This window comes from Lepisosteus platostomus, chromosome 4 (assembly GCF_059453375.1).
Source record: "Lepisosteus platostomus isolate fLepPlt1 chromosome 4, fLepPlt1.hap1, whole genome shotgun sequence".
Lineage (NCBI taxonomy): Eukaryota > Metazoa > Chordata > Actinopteri > Semionotiformes > Lepisosteidae > Lepisosteus > Lepisosteus platostomus.
In genome coordinates this window covers 15,016,158-15,039,172 of record NC_142614.1, presented here as the reverse complement: position 1 = coordinate 15,039,172, position 23,015 = coordinate 15,016,158, and the positions used below count along the sequence as shown (strand labels likewise).

The window sequence follows — 23,015 nt, the reverse complement described above, 5'->3', positions numbered from 1 at the left end:
GGCAGAATCGTCGTGGCTGCCTGTACTTTATTTAGGTATTGCCAGTTGTAGAAAAAAATCATTTTTTCTACATTTATCACGGATTTCAGTCCTACAATTTCACAATGTGACAAAGATTTGATTATGTGATGGCTGGTTTATTTACAGCAGTTATATAACCAAGCATACTGTATTCTGAAGATGTAGTTAATAACAATTCACTACATTGTGAGTGAATATGTCGTTAATAACAATCGCAAGTGTGAATGTTTAAACTAAAAGTGTAATAATAACTTATAAATGCCTTTCATTAAACTGGAATCTAATTCAATTGTAAAGGAAGTGAGCAGCTGAAAAACATATATTAAAAACTCTAAATATACCATGAGATCCTTGCAGTATTTACCAAGATTTTTCAATGCAATTTCATTTTCTTCAGAACTCCTCGTTAATATATTGTTATAATTTCTTCCATTTCCAGGCCTGCTATTGGATATTTCGCTGGCATCATAAATTACGTCGCAGTCGCAGTTCCCTGCGTCTTCCCCGGGTTTCAACCCGGTAAGGGAAGAATCATTCAAGTTTCCACGATGCAGCCGCGTTACCGTAAAACCTAAAAAGCGAACGCAACAAAAATAAAATGTTGTTTTATTAGTAAAAAAATAAATAAGGTGTTTGCGAATTGTGGTTTCTTATACCAGTGTTAAATTAAAGTACAGAGGTTCTTGCACCCAGACGCTGATATATATATATACATATTTAATTTACTGACAAGCGGTATATATGGAGTTCTCTCAAAAAGTTAATTTTGCGAACGGTTTTTGAGGGCTATATGGTAAAAGACCCGTCTGATGTTGCCGAGAGAGCTATGTGATTGGCTGGTGGGCTGATCCTGGATCGGCTCCGCCTGTGTGTCTAGGTGGGAGTCAGTGTGGCCGGGTTGGTACCGTGACCTGTCACTACTGTCTTGAGCAGGACCGGGAGGATTCATCAAGATATCGGTAAGTACTGTACATAAACATATGTATTACATAACATGGACTGTTTACACGTCTAGTTTTAGGGAAGGTGGCGCTTGTGGAGTGTGAGGCTGAATAGATGTAAGAGTTAGTTACAGTAGTATGTTTTTTTCTGTATTTTTTTCCTTTGTTAATGGCTTTACCTCCGCTAGCTGAGGTATAGTAGACCGCTATGAATTTTGGGACAAAATTTAAGATCTCTTGTTTAAAAGTGTTGATTGAGACGACGAGGAGGATGATGCGGTGTCTCATTTCAGGCCACTGAACGTCACAGGTCAGGAATGTCGAAGGTTTTTCCTCCAGAAAGCGCCTTCTTAGTTAAAACAAAGGGTCTCTATCTCCTGCACGGTGGCAACTACCCTGCCCTTGCTTTCCTGAACCTCCACACGCTTCATGAAACTGCGATTTAAATCCGATAAAAAAATGATAAATCCGATTTATTTCGGTTTAAAGCTCTTCTCTTTCAGTGCTTCAGTGAAAAGGGGTTCAAATGATGAGCCTATTTAAATGGCGAAAATAGTGTGCACCGCACTGTCATTTCGTTGTTCATTGGTATTTCTTTATTGGAAATGCCGAGAAACCAAGGGTGCGACTTACGATCCGTTAGCACTTTCGTTTCCTCCTCATTGATTACAGACTTCAGAGTCCGGTTGTAAAACAGAAATTACCCAGTTTGTAAGTGTGTGTGAACCTGGCGAGTTCATGCGCCCAGCAACAGATGTCATGTTTGTATGTGTAATGAAATTAACCATGAAGTCCTCTGGAACATGCAGCATTAACGCTTTCTGAACTTTATAGGTGTGAGTTTTTACGTGTTTAACTGTCCTTTAAAGCCCTCTTTCTGCGTCTCTCCCAGTACTGTATTTCTCCAATGATATCCAATTTAAGACCGCTGGCCCAGAAACGAAAGGTTAGTCTCAGGAGTCAATATTTATAAATAGCACTTCCCTGAACACAACGTTGGCTGCTCTATTTATACCCACAGGATTTTTTTATGCACATTTTTACAAAACATATCGAAGTTGGGGTTCATTTTCTCTGAATCCACTACAGTTCGATTCCTTCCACATTCCAGTTCCCTCAGTTCAGGACCAATTCCAGACAATTCCTGATTCCTGGCGAGCTTTACAGGATTCAGACAGCTGCGTTAGAAGCACAGTGTGTGTGGCAGTACTCCACTCGGGCTGGGATGCTAGCACATCGGAGGTCCTGGAGAGGCCACAGGCAGGTCTTGTGCATCACCATTAAATTACCAGTTTCTAAAGACATGAAACATCCATTGTGATCAACTAAACAAGAGTTTTCTTAAATTAAGTAATTTAGAGATGGTTTAGGACTGATAACCAAGCCCTTCACCCCTCAGGGACCAGATTTGTGTTAAATGAACAGATTGCTTGCTTGATTAATCAATATTGATTACCGATGTTAAGAAACAGGGGACCTGTTGGAGACCTGCTTTTAAAAATACCATTTAACCTAGGCAGCATGTGTTTGGAAGGTGGAAGCTCACTGGACCCCTCAGACACAAACCACACAAAAATGAGGAGAACATGCAAACTCCACACAGTAGACATGCCACAGTCGAACCCTGGTGCTGTGAGGCTGCCGCTCCCTATCCCACTAGTGCCTTCTGATAATAATGATAATGTTTCTTTATTAGCCCTATATAATTTCTTGCATTAGGAATTCATCTTTTCACATACCCCAGCTTTTCTCCATGGTTCTCAGTTAGAAATACACCTCCTTGTAGTTTCCTTGTTCCTCTGGTTGGTGTTTTACTGTTCTTTCTGAAGAAGTCGTCTGGATGAATGTTGTCGATGATTTTGAATACTAGTCTCCAGTCCCCTTGTTCAGGGCTGAAAAGGTTTACTTACCCCAGCCTGTATACTTCTGTGTGAGTGTAACTAAATGAACCTCTACGGAAGGAAAAACAGCTCATTGTTGCCCCATCTGCCTCTTTTCACTATAAACCAATTGCGAATTAAGAATAGTTTATTCGGAATTAAAGGTCAGCTCGAGAAGAGATTGAGGAGAGACTGTTTACAGCTCTGTATTCTGAAGCTGTTGGAAACAATACGGTATTTTTGAAACTCAGGACTTAGTGAAGCAAGAATCAAACCAAAAATCTAGACAAGCAGGCAGATCAGTTAAAGGCAGCATTTAGCATAGGTGATTTGAGTTGCATTGGAACAGAACCAGCAGGCACTTTGATTCTCTGTTCTCCAGGTCTGGGATGCGGAATCGGTGGTGTAGCTGTCAGTTTATTGAAGCAGTAACTCCATTAGCGAGCTGCTGCTGTATTGCTTGCTGGCTGTGATTGCCTCCTACTCACCATCAAATCCCCTGAGGTACAGGTGCATTTACTGCATTACAGAATAATCCCAGTGTCTTTAAGATCGTGTCCTTATGTGACCCTAAGTGGTACCTCTTCTGTCTTCTTTGGAATCTAAAAATTTGCGGGTTAATGGTGTCACTACTGCTCGATTGCTCCTCTTCTGCTGTCAGCGCAGGAGTGTAGGTGCCTGTGGTTGGTTTCAGGGGTGTAATGTGTTTAGCAAGCACTGTATGTCCTAAGGGTGTGTGGTCATGTGGGGCATTAGCAATAAACTTAGCAATTGGCTTTGTTGCTCAAATCAAGGAGTGTATCGTACAGGTATTGAAGAGACGCCAAGTGCAGATTTGAGAAAGGTGTGTAGGAGTTTGTTATTGCAGCTACTGTGGGTGCAGTGAGTTGGAGGAGGCAGGTTAAATGTGGGCCTGAATGGTTATACTCAGCTTTTCTATGAAGTCATCACTTCATAGAGGCTCTTTGAAATGCAGACTATAAAGATAAAACCCTTATTAGAAATGGTGTTGTAAAGGTCAGGGGTGGGAGGTCCACTGACAGGCTCCTAATCATCACTCGGGGTGTTTCAGCAAGGTATATCAATGATCACTAGCTTCTGCTGTTTTAATTTGCTCCAAAATGTTCTTTTGTTGTGACTAAACAAAAAGCCCTAATGCTGCACTATTAAAACAAGACAATTAAAATAAGATCACAGGAATTTGTCTTTTCGCACACCCCAACTTGCTCCATGAGACACATAGACACACAGACAGGGAGAGAAGCTTGATGTCAGAGCACAGGGTCAGCCATTTATATGGTGCCCCTGGAGCAGTTGAGGTTAAGGGCCTTGCTCAATGGTACAAAGGAGTAGGATTCCTCTGCCAGCCGTGGGATTCGAACCAGATACCTTCCAGACACAGGCACAGATCTTTAGCCACAGAGCCACTGCACATCCCCACCAATTAATCAACCCCCCCTCGCCAGGATAGGGTAATTTTTTATCTCTGTGGTATAGAATTCAGAGAGAGAAATATATGGTGCGAATTGTTTGCACAATCGATTATGGAACCTATTTGCGGACAAGGAGTGCTGAGCTCTAATGTCATTCTGCCGGTTGTGTCCCGACAAGAAAGCTCCAACAGTGGCCCTAATAATCTAATATTGACAGAAACGTTCCATCGGAGTAAAACAGAGCAGTGGCTGCGTCCCTGGGCTGTTACGGAGGAGTTCGTGCAGAATATGGATCAAAACCTGGATATGCCCACCAGGTGGAACACACGGTATCTGATGGTTCACAGTACCTGAGATTTCCTTCTTCCCACATGGCAATCCAGTGTCATGCAGCTGTAAAGCCTTTTTCAGGGGGTCAGGCTTTTGTATTTGGTCCGCTGAGGCTCTAACATCTGAGTTATCTCGGGATGAGAGCTAGCTGCTAGTCTAAGAGAGCTAAACTGAGATTTAATCTAAGCTCCCTCACAAATCCCTGTTATAATGACAGACTCCAGATGTCGTTTTGCACATCAGTGTACAATTAAGGAACCTACAATTACTTCTGTATTTTATCATGTCCTTATGTCCAACGTGGGGTGAAGAACCTTCCTTTAACAAACCTAGCCAGTTCCTTTTCTTTATTATTTCATTTTCTTTATTGGGAGCTGCTTCAGCTCTCTTAATTACTGTTTTGTAAAAGGTCTGTTCTGCGTCTGGGAGCACAGTGTTGGGTTTATGTGCATCATATTGAAAGCAGAATTGTTCTTGTTGTGAAACCAGTGGACTGAATAGCAAGACTCGAGCAGCTAAATTGTGCAATGTGTTGGGTGAATTCATCATGCCATGTGACATTTAGTGTTTGCTGTATAAGCATCTTTTGTGTTTGTGTAAATCATATGCTAGAAAGTGCTTTTCTTTATAACACCCTTCTGCTATACACAGGTCAAAGTATTGCTGTCTGTATTCACTGTGGTTAATTCAACTGCAATCAGCACTGTATAGTGTTAATGGTTATAGCATGGGGAAAGAGCTAAAGTGAATGGAAAGGGTGATGTTTTCAGAAAGCAGTGTGCGTACTGGTGCATGTTGCACCACAGCATAGGGCTTTCATGCCCAGAAAAATGGAAATTGCATGATTTGGCTTAGAAAAATCATTGATTTAATCTCAATAATCTTTTTGAAGTTGTGTTAGCAGAGATATTTCTCTTGCTCAGGATGCTGAAGAACCCCAGGAGTCGGGTGGAGTGTCAGGAGACCCTTGGCTGACTATCTTGTGCTGGAAACCCCTTTTCTGTCCAAATTCGTATGAGCTCCAGCAGGGAAGTCGGATACCAGTCCCAGCATCCACAATGGCGTATTTATGTTACGCAGTTTTGTGAGCCGGATCTGTTGTTCTTCTTAAGAGGATTATAAACGTCTTCTGCGAGAGATGTCTCATGCAGGGCAAATTCAAAGAAAATGACTCCCTATCCCCACCATCTGCTGAAGTACATTAATACTGTGCGTCAGTGCCTTGATCTTTTTCATGCTCTACATTCAGATGAGACCCCTGATGAGTGTGTAAGGGCTTCGTTCAGTCTGTGTCAGTGGGGTGTTCATGGAGGGAGAGAGTGTTCTCAGGCTGCTGGCAGCATCTTGGCCATTGATTGACGGTAGTCTTGTGGGATCAGTTTTGAGAAACAGTTATGTAAGAATTGCGTATTGTTTAAAACAGTGTTGAAGAAGCTGTTTTTGCCTTTCTCTTAAACAAGTCCCACGTAAGCTGTCAGTATGTTACCATGACTGTACAAGCCCCCCTTTGCATTGACTGTCTTTACCTGTCACTGCCCTGTCGTGAACTAAAAAAAACACATAACTTATTTGTCCAACGCACACAGACATGACTCATAAATGCAGATCAATCTTGGCATTGTTTGACTTTTTCTTGAGGTGCGGCGCAAAAAAAACTTCTTTTTAAGACAAGCGCTCGCAGTCTCCTTATTGTCGTGAGACCTGTGAAGCCTGCTAGGGCAAGCCCTCTCCAGCGGGGGCGCTGTGGTGATGCTGCGCCTCTCCTGTCCCGGCAGGCAGACTCCCGCGAGCGATGCTGTCCAGGCTGCGGCTGGCCGCCAGGCCCTGCGTGTGCGCGAGCCGGGCCGTCCACACCAAGGAGAAAGGGAAGCCCCTCATGCTCAACCCCAGGACTAACAAGGTGCGTGCTCGCTGGCGCGGCGAAGAGCTGCCCACTCTCCACACCTCTCTCTGCGCACAGTGATTTGTCATTTTCGGTCTGCCCACAGAGAAAAACGAAATCCTGTGTTTTGTTGGCATCATTTGGATGCACAACTATACTCGTAGCTTACAGGCATTGATCGGCATCATCAGGTTAATGCCAGAACACTATAGCTTCTGAAGATGCTAGTGAACTTGATTTACTTGATTTCGACCTCAGTCAATCGGCCCTTGTCACCACTTCCAGCAGACACTTTTCTGTGAACAGACCAGAAAGAAACCATGATGCAGACTTTTTTTGCCGTTTAGTGCAGCCTAGTCTGATTGCTTCCATGTGGTGCTGGATCTGGTTCTCTTAACAGTATTAGCAGTAATGGAAAGGACTACCACTAGAGAGTCTTTCCCATCAAAGCATACCAGAGATTCCTCTTAAAGTCACCCTCTATTGGTTGGAAAATACTGTATTCCAGCAGAGAAACTACGACCCATCCAAAAGTTAAAGAAACAGGTCTGCTGTTTTCTTTTATCAGCTCAAACATGTGAAAACGTAGGTCTAAGTTGAAACCATATGGAAGAAACTGTCATGTCCATACAAACTCGTGCACTCTTTGTGTACTTGTTCGCAGTGGATTTTTGCCGTAACATGACAAATCCAAAATTAGTTTAATTTGGATTACTTGTATACAATGTCTGCAAATATTCCGGAATTTACATATTTCCTATTGTTTGTAATCTATTGTACTGAATTTCAGTGCTGCAGAATACTTGTAAATAACATGTAGGGACTTTTTTCATTTTTTAAAAATGGTGATTTATCTGGCATGTTGAAAAATATGTAGGCGAGCTTGATATTTTTATTTTGTGTAAATAAACATTCTCTTACAGCTTGATTTTATGTAACATTTGGTAATGTTTAGTGGGAAATTCACAAGAGGAACTTGTAGTGTTGTTCATCTCGCCTGAAACACAATAACCGGACTAACCTGGAAAACTGTATAGATTACCATTTTGTGTTCCGGCAGCTGCTGACAGAGCTCTTATCTCTGTGTTGGTGATGAGTCATTGTGTGAAACTGTACTGTATTTAGCTTGTGTTATCTCTTCCTGATAACAGTTGCAGTGGTAACATGTGACTCACGCCAGTCCCCTCCGCAGTTTGAACTGTTCTATCCAAAGATTCTAAGTGGGCAGTTTAGTGAGCGTTATCACACACAAAAGCACTTATAAGTCAGTCAGTTTGGGTACAGTCTACTGATTAAACATCATTATTAGCATTTCTCCGCTTGTGTGTGGACACTGTAGGCAGAGCTATTTGGACAGTCATCTCTCAACCACAAATGCAAAATGAGATCATACTTGGTGTGTTGAGTTTGATCTGTTCTTCCTTCCTCCTTCCTCCCACTCTCCACTCTCTAGTCTAGCTCTAGGTCATGCTAGGTCATGCACTATCTGAGGTATCGGGCAGTTGTGTGATTTGCAATAATTATCCTGCTCCTGTTCGTACAGGGCTGCCCCCAGGACCAGTGTTATTCTGGAGCAAAGCAATCAATTAATAATGAGTCATGTTTTAATTTCCATCCGGGATTCGGACGTTTTTCATTTTTACTAATTGAAATTAGCTCTGTGGAGCATGATCAAGGAAAAGCGATGGCACAGAATATCAGTCCTGATCCAGTAACTTGTGGTAGTGTTAATTAGGTTTCATGGTATAGTTCCCAGTAGATCATTTTGAAAGAAGTGAAACAAGTGGAGCAGGGTCATTTCTGCTTTTTATTCGACATTAAGTAAAAGGCACGTCTGGTTAAGAGAGTTTGAAAGCCCTAGTGACAAGGTACAACCTCGGCTACTGTGATACGTTTGTATCCACAGCTAGCTGGGTACGGGGACAAAAGCTATCAGGAAAGCCCCCAAGTGTCACCGAAAAAATGTGAAGGCCTTAGCGCCAGAAATTGAAAAATGAAATGTTTTTTAAGGAGACTGGAGTGTGAACGTTTAGGACTTGTTTGTTTTGTATGGGATTTAGCCACGGGAACAAGGTGTGAGACCTGAGCATTATCTGGCCTGTATTTTCTCCTTCAGTCTACAAGAGAACAGTTTTCAGCAGAGAGCAGAAGGCACGGCTTTCACCTGTCTGCTGCAGTTTCTGCTGGGGTGGGCGCTGGTTTTTGCTGCTTGTTGAAGTGTGGTCTGTTTTGCAGGGAATGGCGTTCACATTGCAAGAGAGGCAGATCCTGGGCCTGCAGGGCCTTCTCCCTCCCAAGATCGAAACCCAGGACATCCAGGCAATGCGCTTCAAGAGGAACCTGGAGAAAATGACCGACCCTTTAGAGAAGTGAGCCCGAGCTGTGATTCAAAGAAACCATAACATCTGAACAATTTTACCCCAGTCCAGCTGCACTTTGGACTAGAACTATAGAGCTTTCTGGTCTGACATGTGTACTGGTCCTGAATGTCATGCCCACTGGACCCATGATATACCCATGATATTATAATCAAAGTATCTCAGTTCTTAAAAAGACTTTCTGCAAATACGTTGATCTGAATTTTATTTGGTTTGTTGCCCTTCACAGCAAATTGGCACAGAGCATTTTCACAAAATAAGCAAAGCCCAGATCCGAGTCATACTGGCTGATCGGACCAGAGCTCAACCTGGTTTCTATAGAGTTAAGTGGACTAGAGAGCACATGACCCCTCTGGATGGGAGGCTGGTCCAACTTGGGGATCACCCCCGAGCAATACTGGTCCCCTAGTAACAGGGGTAAAGGATCTCTTTTCAACATACAACAGGTCCACAGTGGGGACTCGAACCCACATGCCGCCACAAGGCCAGTGAAACAATCCACATCAGAGACCTGAACAACTACACTACACCACCACCCTTTCATAAAATATCAGCAATATTAAATAATCTAAGATGATAACTTAAGCGTTCTATCAACAGTGCAGTTTAGTTTTAAGGTTTATGTAAAGTAGGAAAATATCAATCATATCAATAGTTAATGAAATCTAGAGTTTAGAGAAAAAATGTTATGTCATATCATAGCCTTGTTTTGCTGCCTCAGTTGGTTTTATTGTTGTTCATGCCTGTTTTTAGAGCAGAGCTGTGCAGGTAATAGCTTGAGCCCAGTTGTGTGTGTGTTTGTGCACAGATACATCTACGTGATGGGGATCCAGGAGAGGAACGAGAGGCTGTTCTACCGCATCCTGCAGGAGGAGATTGAGAAGCTCATGCCCATAGTCTACACCCCCACTGTAGGCCTGGCGTGTTCACAGTACGGGCACATCTTCCGCAGACCCAAGTAAGACACTGCTGCCCACCATTTATACTCTTGTAAATATGCATGTACTGTATGAGTTTAATGTTTCTTTGTGTTTTTGCAAAATGTATAGTCTTTTGAGGAAGAATGATTTGCTTTATAAACTGTGACCACGTACAAATAGACTGATATTTACTGCTGGAATTATATTTGTCAGCAGATCTCCAGCACGAGGACTGGGGGTTTAGCCAGGTTATTAGGAAGAGGGTGTACGAGATGAACTGGCAGAGAGAATCCCCAAGTGGCAATGTGTTGTACAGCAACAGAAAATATGCGTAAACATGGGCAAGAGAATCAACTGTTGAGCAAGCTTATAGCTACAGTTATGAGTGAGAACTTGAACCTGTTTGTTTTTAAATTGGGAATTCTGCATTCTCAGGGGAGTAGTTGGAAGTCATCAAACATTTCCATCTGGGATGGAAAGTTCCTATTTGTAAGAATCGGAACTGATAGACATGGGGTAGATTAGAAATATCAGCACCAATGACTTTCTGACAGTCTGACAATACTCCACAGATTCAGATTCCCAAATGCAGCAGATCAGGGAAAAAACAGAATCTGTTGCTCTTTTTTGAGACTAGAATCATTTTGCCTCAAAATGTGCAGTCTAGAATAGTCACTTATATGTATATTTACCAGCCATGTCCAACGATTATCTCCTGATAGTCAACCTTTGAGTGGGAGTCTAGGGGTTCTTTCTGAAAATAATTGCCATGTCTTTTGTTTTAAAGACATTCAACTCCAAATAGTTTATTACACACCAAGTGGCAAACTCCTCTACAACTGTTCCTTGGCCCCATTCGTCTGTTTGCAGCAGACTAACAGTAACAGAGTTGTCTGTAAATTTAATTATGTCTTTTGATTGGTGGTAATTTAGTCATTTGTATACAGGACGAAAAGTAAGGGAGACAATACAGTGGTTCCTTGGGGGAACCAGTTGAAGAATCCACTTGTTAGACAAAGCATTATTAATTCTTACCTTTTAGGTTCCGTCTGTAAGGAAATCTGTAACCCAGCTGACAAGATTAAGATAAAAACTTTAATTAGACAATAGCTTGGTTGCCAGTAATTGCAATTGAATGCATTCAAATGCTGAAGAGAAATCTAGAAATTCTAGAAATGACAACTTTTCACATCTGTTCAAAAGACTGAGGCAGGAGTGATCACTGTCACCTGTCTTTCCATTACAGATAAAGGACAAACAACCAGTACTCCAATCAACAAATGACTTGATTATTGTTCGGAATAATTAATTGATTTTTTGTTTTTAATTATCAAACTGAATCAGGTCACAGTGATGTCAAAGGGGTGTCACATCATTAGAAACTGAAAAACTAAAGCCCATGTTATTATATATATAATTTCATTAACTGGTCTTTTTAAATGTTTGACAGGGGCTTGTTTATTTCCATATTGGACAGAGGCCATATCAAGTCTGTCATGGACAACTGGCCAGAGCCTGATGTAAAGGTAAGGTGGACTAAATCTACACAGCAAACCGTTAACTGTTCACCTGTTACACACTCCAGATACAAGCTGGAGTGGGGTGTCCAGGGGTTCCCCTGTATGATCCAGCTGGAACAGGGTGTCCTAGTTTACATGACAGAGATTCTTCTAAATCTTTTTCACAATAGAAGAATAAACCATGACAGCGCACCGCACGCCTGTCAGTGCTGTAATATTTTCATTCCACACTGTTGTGCGTACAAACTTTGGACCTCTCCTGTGAGCGCGTGACTCCCACTGTGTCTCGCCCGTGTCTGTTGTGCCAGGCGGTGGTGGTGACTGACGGAGAACGGATTCTGGGTCTCGGGGACCTGGGGGTATACGGGATGGGCATCCCGGTAGGGAAGCTGTGCCTGTACACGGCCTGTGCTGGCATCAAACCCGAGAAGTGCCTTCCAGTCTGCATCGATGTGGGCACCGACAATCCCGTGAGTTTCCCTGAATGGCAGCGGAGATGGGGCACCAGGCCACGCAGTCTGTAACCCCCGACACAGGCTTTTGTCACAGGAACACACACACCCTCCACAACTCGGTTCATTTACACAAAGCAGAATTTCTTTTCGATGGTATCCTTCTGCCTGCACACTCTTAAACTGAACTTCCCATATTGATTTATTCCCATACTGTTGTAGCACACTGTCACAACACTGTTTATTTCTAGTTTTATAATAAACTGAGAGCACTTCTCATTTCCAGGGAGTTTTGTATTATTTTGTCATTTGATCTGTGTTAAGTATATCATGGGTAAAATAGATATTTTTGTAAGAGGGAGAATACAAGAAGTCCTCAAACCTAGTCCTTGAGAGCTCAAGTCCAGTCAAACCTATAGACTTCCAGCCATCCTTTAATCCTGCTTATTAATTATTTAGAAAATCACATCTAATTTACTGATCAATTATGCAAGTAATTCGTTCATTTAAAAGAACTGTGGTCCTGAAGAAAGGAAGGGTAGGGTGAGCTGAGCCGTCCTCACAGCAGCTCTGCACGGCTGACTGAATTACTGGGCTCCAAACCAGGATGTGAATTTTTCTTGGGCTCTCATTGAAGGTGCTCCATCACCTTGCATTGCCAGCACTGTCCAAGCTGAAGAAGATAATGCAGAGGGTGGCCTGAATCTTTTAAACTAGGAGGTTTCTCTTTTCTTTGTTGTTACTGCAGACACTGTTGAAGGATCCCTTTTACATGGGCCTGTACCAGAAACGGGACCGCTCCCAGCTCTACGACGACCTCATCGACGAGTTCATGGAGGCAGTGGTGAATAAGTAAGAACCTAACGCTTCTCTCTGCAGCAGCACTGAGCTGTGGGCAGTGACATGTGAGATCTTAAGATGACAAATTCCTTCCTGCAGCTCGCAAAAGAGCATTACAACCCCGTATCGTGAATCCTGAAAGGCTTTAATTGCAGGGTTACAGGTCTGTCATGTCAGCAGGTTGCTGTGAAGTTAATACATTCTAATTACACTAATACTTCAGTATAAGTATGTGCTGTTTTTATGTAATCTGCACTGCAAGACAATCATTTTGCCTAACAGAGCGTGAAGGGATTTTCCTCCAGCAGTTAACTGACATACTGCAGTTATGAAAGCTAATTTTTCAAATTAAGGATTTTTTATATTTCACATATGGTCTTCAGCTTTGCCCTCTGGTAAGACGTACGGTATCATATTGCAAAAATATGTGATATGATATCTTTATACAGGCTCATTGGTCTTTCAACACAACAGTTGCCTGGACAACTGTTTAATAATGCTATTCTTCAGGTATGGACAAAACACCCTCATTCAGTTTGAAGACTTTGGGAACCATAATGCATTCAGATTCCTGCGCAAGTACAGGGAGAAGTATTGCACCTTCAATGATGACATTCAAGGTGAGTTAAGTGATGAGCGAATGTACCCCTGAATGTGCAGTATGCAGGACCCAGTCAGGCATGGTTTCTCTGTATTAAGCAGTCATAATAAATGAGGAGTCCAATGGGAGGAGTTCAGCAAGGCTTAAGCAGTGGTCTTTTGAAATAATGTCATCTGGAGCCCCGAATTTGTTTGGCAGTGCCTATCTGTCTGACCAGGATGAATCTGAAATGAATGGAAAGTAGTATAGTTACTGCACTTCAGACTTGCACTTCAACTTCCTGTCCTTTCTTGAGTCTAACACTGTTTTCAGAAATTTACAAGCACAGTATGTCAGCGCTCACTGCAAACTCTTCACTACAACCTCAAATGGTGGACATTTCGGTTTTAAATAAGCTGTGACTTGGCCATTTTGTGTAACAGTAACAAGGCAAAGGCAGCTTGTTGTAGATTTGAGTTTTTCCACTGCAAAACCAAGCAAAGAGTTTTTTATGTAAAAACATAAACAATAACATAACAATACAAAAACAATTGAATAATTGCTTTCATAACAAGGGTATTAAATATTAGGTCTGCACAAAATTCCATGGTTTCAGTTGGATGCCAAAACTGACTGAAAGGCATATTACGAAGCTTGTCTTGTGTGACTGAGAGGAGAGGTGTTTACCAAATATTTGTTTCCTTCGGATGTGGGCGAGTAGGAGTGTGTGCGATGTGAAAGGTTTTGCTAACAGCTGTGAACAAGCTGAGAAATGCTCCTGATCCAAAATCTAGCAGATCGTTACCACCACTGGACCCATGTACCAGTTTTAGAAACCCTGCTGGGTTCGGTCTCTCCGGGGCTGGAGTGGTGCACCTGTGCTGATGAGCGAAGGGAAGCTCTTAGGTCCAGTCCCTGATGATTTGCAGTGAGTGTTCATGCAGCTGTGTGAGATGTTTTTGGTGTCCCTGTCCTCTTGCAGGTACAGCCTCAGTGGCGCTGGCCGGACTGCTGGCAGCACAGCGGGTGATTGGGAAGCCCATCACCGAGCACCGAGTTCTCTTCCTGGGTGCAGGAGAGGTAAGGTCTTGTGACCCACCCTCCTGTCCATGGACTGTTCCTCTGTGTCCTTTTGATCAATGCAATTATTTTTTTCAGATTGTATTTTGTAACATTCTGGTCATAATGTAATCAGGCAGTTGCATACAGCAGTCGGTGATCACTATTAACATGCCACAACAGCGTTTTCTGCATTTGGAAACTGAGGGCTCAAAAGGGGTGCCCAGGGCTGCCAGCAGTCCTAACCTTCAGCTCAGCAGGGATATGAGTGAGCCGACTTCTAAGGGCCTTTAACTCATTGTCACTAATAGTGACAATTGTTCACCTGTATTCCTTCCCAATGCAGAGTAGAAAGTGTGGTCACCTGTCAGTGACAGTGGTAATCTTGGACCATTTAAATCAGGGGTGGGGAACCTTTTTTCTGCCAAAGGCCATTTGGATATTTATAACATCATTCGCGGGTCATACAATATTATCAATTTAAAATTAGCCTGCTATATTTGGTCAAACATTTAATTAACTCACCCCTAATGTGATGGCTAGAACTGCCTCTCTTTGGTGAGGCGTGTGATGTTAGCTGGTATTGATGATGTTGCTACTTGCAACTGCTTTTCCAGGTTTGCGTCGGTCAGTCTGGAGCGCAGTCGATCAAACAGCCACTCCCTGACAGGTTTTCCCTTCATCTCCATGAACTGCTTGACTTCATCCCGCAGTTCGTAAAACACAGTGTGTTAACACTTTCACAACGTATACACTCCCAAACTGCCTGGCACTGACTGTCCTCTGAGTCACCGCAATACCAGGCAGATGGGCCGCGGGCAGCTGACGAGAAGCATGCGTGTCTGTCCCGTCATGTTATCACGATATCACATTAAAAATTTTCATATTAGTCGATATTGATAATTATCCCGATAAATGTCAAATCATTATTTCTTTCAAGTTTAAAGGCTGATTTTTTCTCCTGAGTGAAAGTTGAAGAAACCAGACAGTTAATTGGTAAATTAAACAACTCTTTATTTTAAGAACACAATACTTGCCAAACAGCAGAAACATTAAACAAATCTGTTAGCTGCCTGGTCTGCAACACACACGCGCACTTGCACAGTATTTTGTGCGCATGCGCAAACATGCAAACAGAAACATATATATCGAACTTTTGTTAAAATTATATAGAGGAAAATTATATCGCGATAATTATCGTTATCGAATTATCACCCATCTCTACACCTGCGGTTGCCTTGGCAGGGCAAGACCAAATGATTTCGCGGGCCTTATACGGCCTGCGGGCCGGACGTTCCCCACCCCTGATTTAAATGAATGGATATTAGTAGTCTGAAAACCGAGTTTTGCGCACTTAAGAGAAATGAGTGATGACTTCTTCATTTTTAGAACTCTAAAAAGCATTTGTTCATTGATCTTTCATATTTGACTTCTAGTTTTTTTTTCTTGTGAGTAATTATACATAACCATATCATTTAGTGGCTCATGAGGAGTGTCAACATGTGGTCTTCTGGTCTTCATTGCAGCTAAGCGTTGCTTAATTAAGTGTCTGTTGCTTAATTAAAAAACATTAACTTACTCTCCAGGTCTCGGCTCACTGACCTTTTTTAAGGCTGGCTGAAAAATGAGCAGGACTGTGGTTCTTTATGAGCACAGATGGGCACCCCGATGAGATGGAAAATGATAGGTAAGTGTTTGGACAAATCTGAGTCTGGAGTGGTTTCTGATCAGCTCTGTTTTTTCAGGCTGCTCTGGGAATCGCTAACCTGATTGTCATGGCCATGATGGAGGCAGGGGTGTCACAAGCAGAAGCCAGAAAGAAAATCTGGATGTTTGACAAATATGGCCTATTGGTGCAGGTGAGATACAGCAGAGGAGGTCTGGGAGGCTGAGCCCATCTGTTTGAAGATCTAGTGGAAAGGTGCAGATGATGTACAACTAGCATTAACTAGAAGTGATTTATGCCTTCTCAGATCATGAGGGGGCCCTGTAAATTGTCTGGTTACTCATATCCCTTTGTAGGACCGGCCAGAAATAACGGACGGTAACCAGGAGGCCTTTGTACACCAGAGTCCTGGAGAAACAGTCAAGAGCTTTCTTGATGCTGTTAACGTCCTCAAACCTACGGCCATAATCGGTAAGGAGAACACCCTCAGCTCAGGTCGTTTCTTTCCACAGTGGGCAAGTGACTCAGTGTGTCCCAGAAGGAGTTAGGGATGCTGGGAAAATGATTCTTCTGTGCTCAGTTGCCCCAAGGCGTTGTGGTCATTTGATCATTGGAGGCTAAATCAGCTTATCCTATTATCTATTTCCTGTATAACCCCTACATGATCCCAGGGAGCTGCCTTTTAAACCGCAGCTTTCTCTAGCATTGCGCTGGAGGACTGTCAATGGAGTCGTTTTCTTCCACCCAGTTGATTGATTGTCGTTCTCTTTCTTTAGGAGTGGCAGGTGCAGGCAAGCTTTTCACCAATGAAGTCCTCAAGGCCATGGCCTCTCTCAATGAGCGCCCCATAATATTTGCTCTCAGCAACCCCACAACTAAGGCAGAGTGCACTGCTGAGGAGGCCTACACTGTAACAGAGGTACTGTGCTGCCTTTTACTTTTCGCTCCGTGTGAGAGGCACTGTACCACCTTAAACTTGTTGCATACTGTGAGAGAAGTACTGTAACGCCTTTAACTTGTCGCTCACTGTGAAAGACGCAATGTTCTGCCTTTAACTTGACACAGACTGCGAGAGGTACCATATCACTTTTAACTTGTCGCATACTGTGAGAGAAGTACTGTACCATCTTTACTGTATTAAGTCTCCTCATCGCAGTGCTCTGAAGCTCTCATTGTCTCTCTGTCACCAGGGCCGCTGTCTGTTTGCCAGTGGCAGCCCTTTTGGAACTGTGACTCTGAGCGACGGACGCGTGTTCACGCCAGGACAGGGGAACAACGCCTACATATTCCCAGGTAAAACAACCACACAATAATGACAGTTTAGACCACAGTGCCTTTCCTTCTGTCCTGGACAGGACTGAGAAAATGGACCTAAAGATGAGTATTGCTGCAGTTTGTCTGTACTGATTTTCTTATTTCATTATTTTTTTTTTCCAATTTTATATTTTGTTTCATAACTGTTAGTGTTCCTCGTGGTAAGCTGCTCTTTACAAATACATTTCCATCCAAAGTTTTGTCTTCTATCCAGAGTGTTCTTTTTTCTGTTAGTAATCGGAATTTGTTTTGTTAACTGACATTATTTCTACTCAAGACTGCTCAGGTCCTGCACCTATGTATAAGTTCCTGTAGGTCGTAAACTCACAAAATTGTAATCTAATCATTTTTAGACATCTTTGATAAAAAGCTTCAAACTTGTACCTGCTCACTCAGTGTCTCAGCAATTTCATTTAACATGGTTTAAAATGCAGCTCTTTTATTGTATGAACCCATTACATAATACATCTCAAATCGTTTCAAGGTTATTCGTGTATGTGACTCCTTAAATGCTCTTAACTAATACAAGGAATACTTCGTATTTATAGCTGTCTTGTACTGACTCTTTTTAGGTGTAGCCCTGGCTGTGATTCTCAGCGGAGTACGTCACATCAGTGACACGGTCTTCTTGGTAGCTGCTAAGGTTTGTTTCTTTAATCTGTTGCTCTGTGCCTTGATCCATAACTGAATATCCGAAACAGAAGAAAGGAGAGCTTTGGATCAACCGCCATCAGTCAGTCCCACGAGAGTGGGGTGTACTCTCAAGACATAAAGGCAGTGACTGTCTGTTCGTAGGCCCTTGCAGAGCAGCTGACTGATGTGGAGATGAGCCAGGGAAGACTGTACCCGCAGCTGTCCAACATTAGAGAGGTGTCCATTCGTATTGCTGTTAAGGTAAGAGACTGTGCTGTCAGGAGGAAATCCCTCTTTCGCTGGTTGTACTTTTCCACACTGGGGAAGCAGATCAAGTCTTCTTCAGTGTTGTCTGTGCAACAAGTAATCGTACTGGAAATAAAAACAAAAAAATGGTTATCAAAGAGGAGACCAGTTGGCTCATGTTTTCCATTTGTTAGTAACTTCAAGACCTAAGAATTGAATCTGTCCCTTTCTTAAAGGATTCTTCAACCCCATGACTAAGGATGACTCCATTCTGTGTCTCTAAGCTTTGTACTTGTGTCCCCAGGTCCTTGTGCTGAGTGCCTTTTAGGAATCTGGAAGTCTCCTTGTAATCTCCTTTGTTTCAGACCAAAAAGTTGATTAAGTTGTCTGTTTGGTAGAAATGTTTTGTTTTACTTCTCCCTTGCCGGTTCTGCATTACAATGAAGTCTATATTCTAAGCCCTGCAAACACAGAGCTCAATGTCGTGAGTTCTGGGACACAAACGTTGACCAAACCTGCCCCTCGTGATCACATGAGTGCGGACTTGCATTTGCAAAACTGTAATTGGCTGCTCTGCAGGGTAGATGCAAAACCATAAGGCTACGGCTTACTTACAAATCACTCAACACAGTCCCCCGGACCACAACTGTTTTTTACAAGCAATACAGTATCTGAAAACGCTTAGACTCTGGGCTGTTCTGACCCTTTGCTTTTCTCCATGTTTTGTCAGGTGGTAGAGTACCTGTACGCCAATGGTGTGGCGTTCCACTATCCTGAGCCCCTGGATAAGGATGGCTACATCAGGTCCAAGGTGTGGAACACCGAGTACGACTCCTTCCTGCCCGATATTTATGAATGGCCAGAGTCCGCTGCCAAGCCTCCAAAGATAGTCTAATAGCAGCGCGGTATCACGCCAGCTGAGAAGTTAGTACAGCCCCCTAGGTCAGCTCCTCGTTCAGTGCTCCCACATCTTACTCCCTTTTAGTGCTTATTTGTAACATCTGAGCAAGTTCTTTTCAGAATCTTATGCCTACTGAACGTAGTGACCCCTGAAGGTGTCTGAGAACATTAGAGTGAGAACCAGAACCAAACTGTCATCTTCATTCTTAACTTTCTGTTCACACTCCAAACCAGCCATCCACTCCTGGCTGTGATCTGTCAGAACACGCCGGTTTCCTTTGATAAGATGCAAACACAGCCCTTTTCAGTCTTGACTACGTCACGCACTTTGAAACGCATTGAAAGCACAAAAAACTCCAAATGAAAATGGCCTAGGAATGGCCTAGGGTCTGTTTTTCTTTCCTTATTTGTCTTATTTCCATACCCTCAAAATATTCAGGGGATTAACATTTATAACCTGCACTCCATGATTATATTGTTGCGGTTTTGGTTCAGTGAAGGGAGCTTCACACAGATACACTGCTAGAGAGTTTGTGGCTCACTCCCGGGAGCTTAGAAACAAACATTTAACACCACATCCTGGGACTCGTTGCCAGTGAGGTTGGGTGTTTTTTCTGTCTTCTGTCATTGTTGTCAGGCGGTTATTGATCGATTATTGTATCAGTGGATAATTTTTAGCAAACCATATCTGCAGAATCCAAAGGAATGGATTTTAATTTCCCAGCTGTGTCTTTAACCAGCTGAGGCCTGCAGATGGCAGCATTGACAAGGAGCATGAGCACTTTCTTGGCGGCATGTCACAAGTTGAATCTAGGTGTTTCCGGCTCTTCTGCAGAGCTTACAGCATTCCAGTCTTTGCTTTGAAGCACTGTGCGAGACCAGGTGTACAAGAATCAAATCTTTGGCCTCCCATTACCATCCCAGCACTTAATGACGAGTTCCCGTTGGGACAAAATAAAAACAGGGCTGGTAGTTTGCTGGTGGCAGGAGCATTGAAGTGTTGATTCAGTTGAGTTAATCAGCTTCTGCATCTAAATACAAGTGGGGTTTTCATGTCTGAAACTGAACAGTTACTGGAAACACGCATCATCATATGCGCTTGTTAGTTCCTAAACTAAGGACTATGAAGCAGTGATAGTGGTGGAGAATACATGATTTACTAAACCACATAATTTATAGTATTTTCATGGTGCTATCCAAGTCACAACAGCAGTATGAGCATCACAACCCCCTACTGAGGTGGACCATTTTAACTGTGAAAGGGTGTCTACTTTCTTGAGATAATTGCATAGCAAGAGTTATACTGAAAAAGATTTTCCAGTTATGTTCAATTACTTTTTTTAAATTTCATATTACAACATGTTTACACTTTTACAAAAGGCCAGTTCAGGATTATACTCTTGAGATAATCACCCCAACATATTCAATGCCAAAGAAAAGCTTTTTATACAGGTACAGTGGTGTGCTGAGAGAACCTAAATTTAGAGGTTTTTTAAATTAAAGATCTGTTTCATTTTTTAAACTATTATTGACTTGTGTTGATGTATAATTTCACTGAAGTTAATCAAATGTTGATGAAAATGTGAGTTGTTTGCACACTCTCTAAAACATTAATTCTGAACCCTTGTATATGCTGTGTTTTTATCAGTGCCACTAACATGCAAATCCCTCTTTTGAACTTTCAGTCTCAAAATATGAAAAACAATATTTCCCTTTTCCACTAGATATCTTAAAACATGGCTTATGGGTTATTAAAACCTGATTTTGTCAAGTGTATTTTGGGGGGGTTAAAGAGATTTTTATTTTTTATTAAAAGGGAAACATTTTTTCATAACATCTGCTCATAAATCTAATAAAAAATATTTAGAGCTGTTGATCTCAATTCTTAATTGACCATCTACTTGTGGTCATGGAATCTGATGCACCTTTTCCTCCCAAGTGCCTGCTGGGATTTTCTGCTTTCCTTCCTTGGGAAGTTTCTGCAGCCTTGTACTGCAGATCTTTATCCCCACATGGGCTGGGCAGTTGTTGAAGGCTCTGCAGCTTTGTCTTGACGCACATCAGCAAAAGGGCCAATACTAATATACACTCCAGTTTTCTCCAACCCCGGTCCTGGAGCCCCAGTCCAGTTGGTCTTCTAGGTCACCTGTTTCAAAAGATTGCTAACACCTACAAGATATTGATGAATCAAACAAACCATCTCTTCATTTAAGAGAACCTTGAGGGCTGAACAGCACATAGATATTAATCCTAAATCATCTCCAAATTGCTTAATTTAACAAACCACCTGTTTTGTTGATCAGAAAGTAAATGTTCCAGATCTTTAGAAATTGGTGACCAACAGAGCCTGCTGGATTTGAACTCTCCAGGAGCAGGATTGGAGACCCCTCTGCTAAACCTTTTCCTTACTGTACTTTTATGTTTACAAAATACCGCAGACATAACAATTTCAGTTCCACACGTTCCGTCCCCTTTCGTGTGCACTGTTGATTATTTAAAAAATGATTCAATATTTTTCTTAAGGGTGTACAGATTTTCTATGGCAGTAGTCTTCTCAGATCCAAGCACGGGCGGTACTTCTAAGCAGTGAACCTAGTTCCCAGTCCTGATCCTGGGGTCTCACACATTCTGGTTTTCATTTAAGCTGAGATGTAGCTTTAAATGAGTCCTTAACTGAACCAACAAGGTGCTTGGTTAAAACCTTTACAAGTTTGTTTTTCCCCCCAATCAAAGGTGGGAGATTTTAAATTACTTAAAGTCAATAGTTAAAATGCAACCTCAAGCATTTTGTAGGTACTAAAAACATTTTTTAATTAAATCTATTAATTGTTCTATTGAGGGTTCAATTATTTAAGTCACCAGGTGGAACAAAACCCAGCAGGTATGGGTGTCTCCAGAACCAGAACTGGGATCCCTTAAATTAGATGGTTTTAATTCTTGATGGTTAATGTAGGATGAGGAATTTGACTTTTGTTTAGTTACATAGTTAGGTACCATTTATATTAGTAGTGTTGACCAATTTGTATGTATTTTGCTCCCAGAACTATTTGCCTTTAAACGTCTCCCATGTCAACCCTCGTAAAAAAACAAAACAATTGTTTTAGTAGCTGGATTAGATCTCGTCTCGCATAACGTGATGCCTTGTCCTTTGCTCCAGGATGTTCATTGTTCTGTATCAGCTAATTAGATAGATACTTTACTGTCCACAGCTATGGAAATTTGTATTTGGCTTCTCCCACAGAAGTGCAAAGCATACAATTTAAACTGTGCCCATTTAATACAAAATCTGTATTGTCTCATTCCATTTTTTCTTTGATAATATTGTTTCAATTTTAATCTCAAATTAAAGACACATCCCTCTAGGAGAAGCAGTTAAAAGGCTAGAAGGGTAAAACATATTCTGCTAACATTGAATAAATGGGGATTTCAACTTGTTTAGTCATCAGATAACAAACCAAGTAAGAGTTGATTAAGTGGACATAATTAAGAAATTGTAATTACAGCTTTAAAACCAGTCAGAGGATGGCAATACCTACAGTATGTGAAACGAGCAGTCCTAGTTAGTTTTCCAGCTAAACCATGTTCATTTATATGGTTTATAATCTTTTGCTGGATATGCAGTACTTTTTTGAATTTTTTGCTTTCAAGGAGTGTCGATATTTAGTTAAGATGTGTTTACTGAAATACCCTGAACAAAATTATGATTGGAACTACAGTATAACCTTGTAACTCTTGTAATTCTTCAAATATCTATAAAATGTATTGGTTTAAAGTTGCTTGTTTTGGGAACTTTATTTTTTATGGTCTATTGCCTTTGGTTTGAAACTGTTGTGCAGCAGGATTGTTCCTGTGCTTGAGCTGCCCTACGCGTGTATTGTCAAAATGCTAAATAAAGGGTTTATTTTTCTTAGTGTGTGTCTCCTGACTTGATGTATTATTTTCCTTGACTACACCCTGGACAAGGTTTGTCCATCACAGGACACAGACACATGCACAATGAGAGATAATTAGATACCAATT

General features: G+C 41.9%; 1 protein-coding gene across 1 annotated transcript; it reads left to right on the top strand.

Annotated features, from left to right (window-relative positions):
• The first annotated feature begins 845 nt into the window (after positions 1 to 845).
• me2 (malic enzyme 2, NAD(+)-dependent, mitochondrial) lies at positions 846 to 22,906 on the top strand. The gene is made up of 16 exons (XM_088628657.1): positions 846 to 980; positions 6,381 to 6,505; positions 8,723 to 8,856; positions 9,674 to 9,823; positions 11,236 to 11,311; positions 11,614 to 11,775; positions 12,506 to 12,609; positions 13,108 to 13,217; positions 14,160 to 14,257; positions 15,982 to 16,095; positions 16,259 to 16,373; positions 16,679 to 16,821; positions 17,093 to 17,195; positions 17,789 to 17,859; positions 18,012 to 18,110; positions 18,826 to 22,906. Exons 2-16 carry the CDS (start codon positions 6,398 to 6,400, stop codon positions 18,988 to 18,990), a joined length of 1,752 nt encoding a protein of 583 aa, XP_088484783.1. The 5' UTR covers positions 846 to 980; positions 6,381 to 6,397; the 3' UTR covers positions 18,991 to 22,906.
• The last annotated feature ends 109 nt before the right edge of the window (positions 22,907 to 23,015 follow it).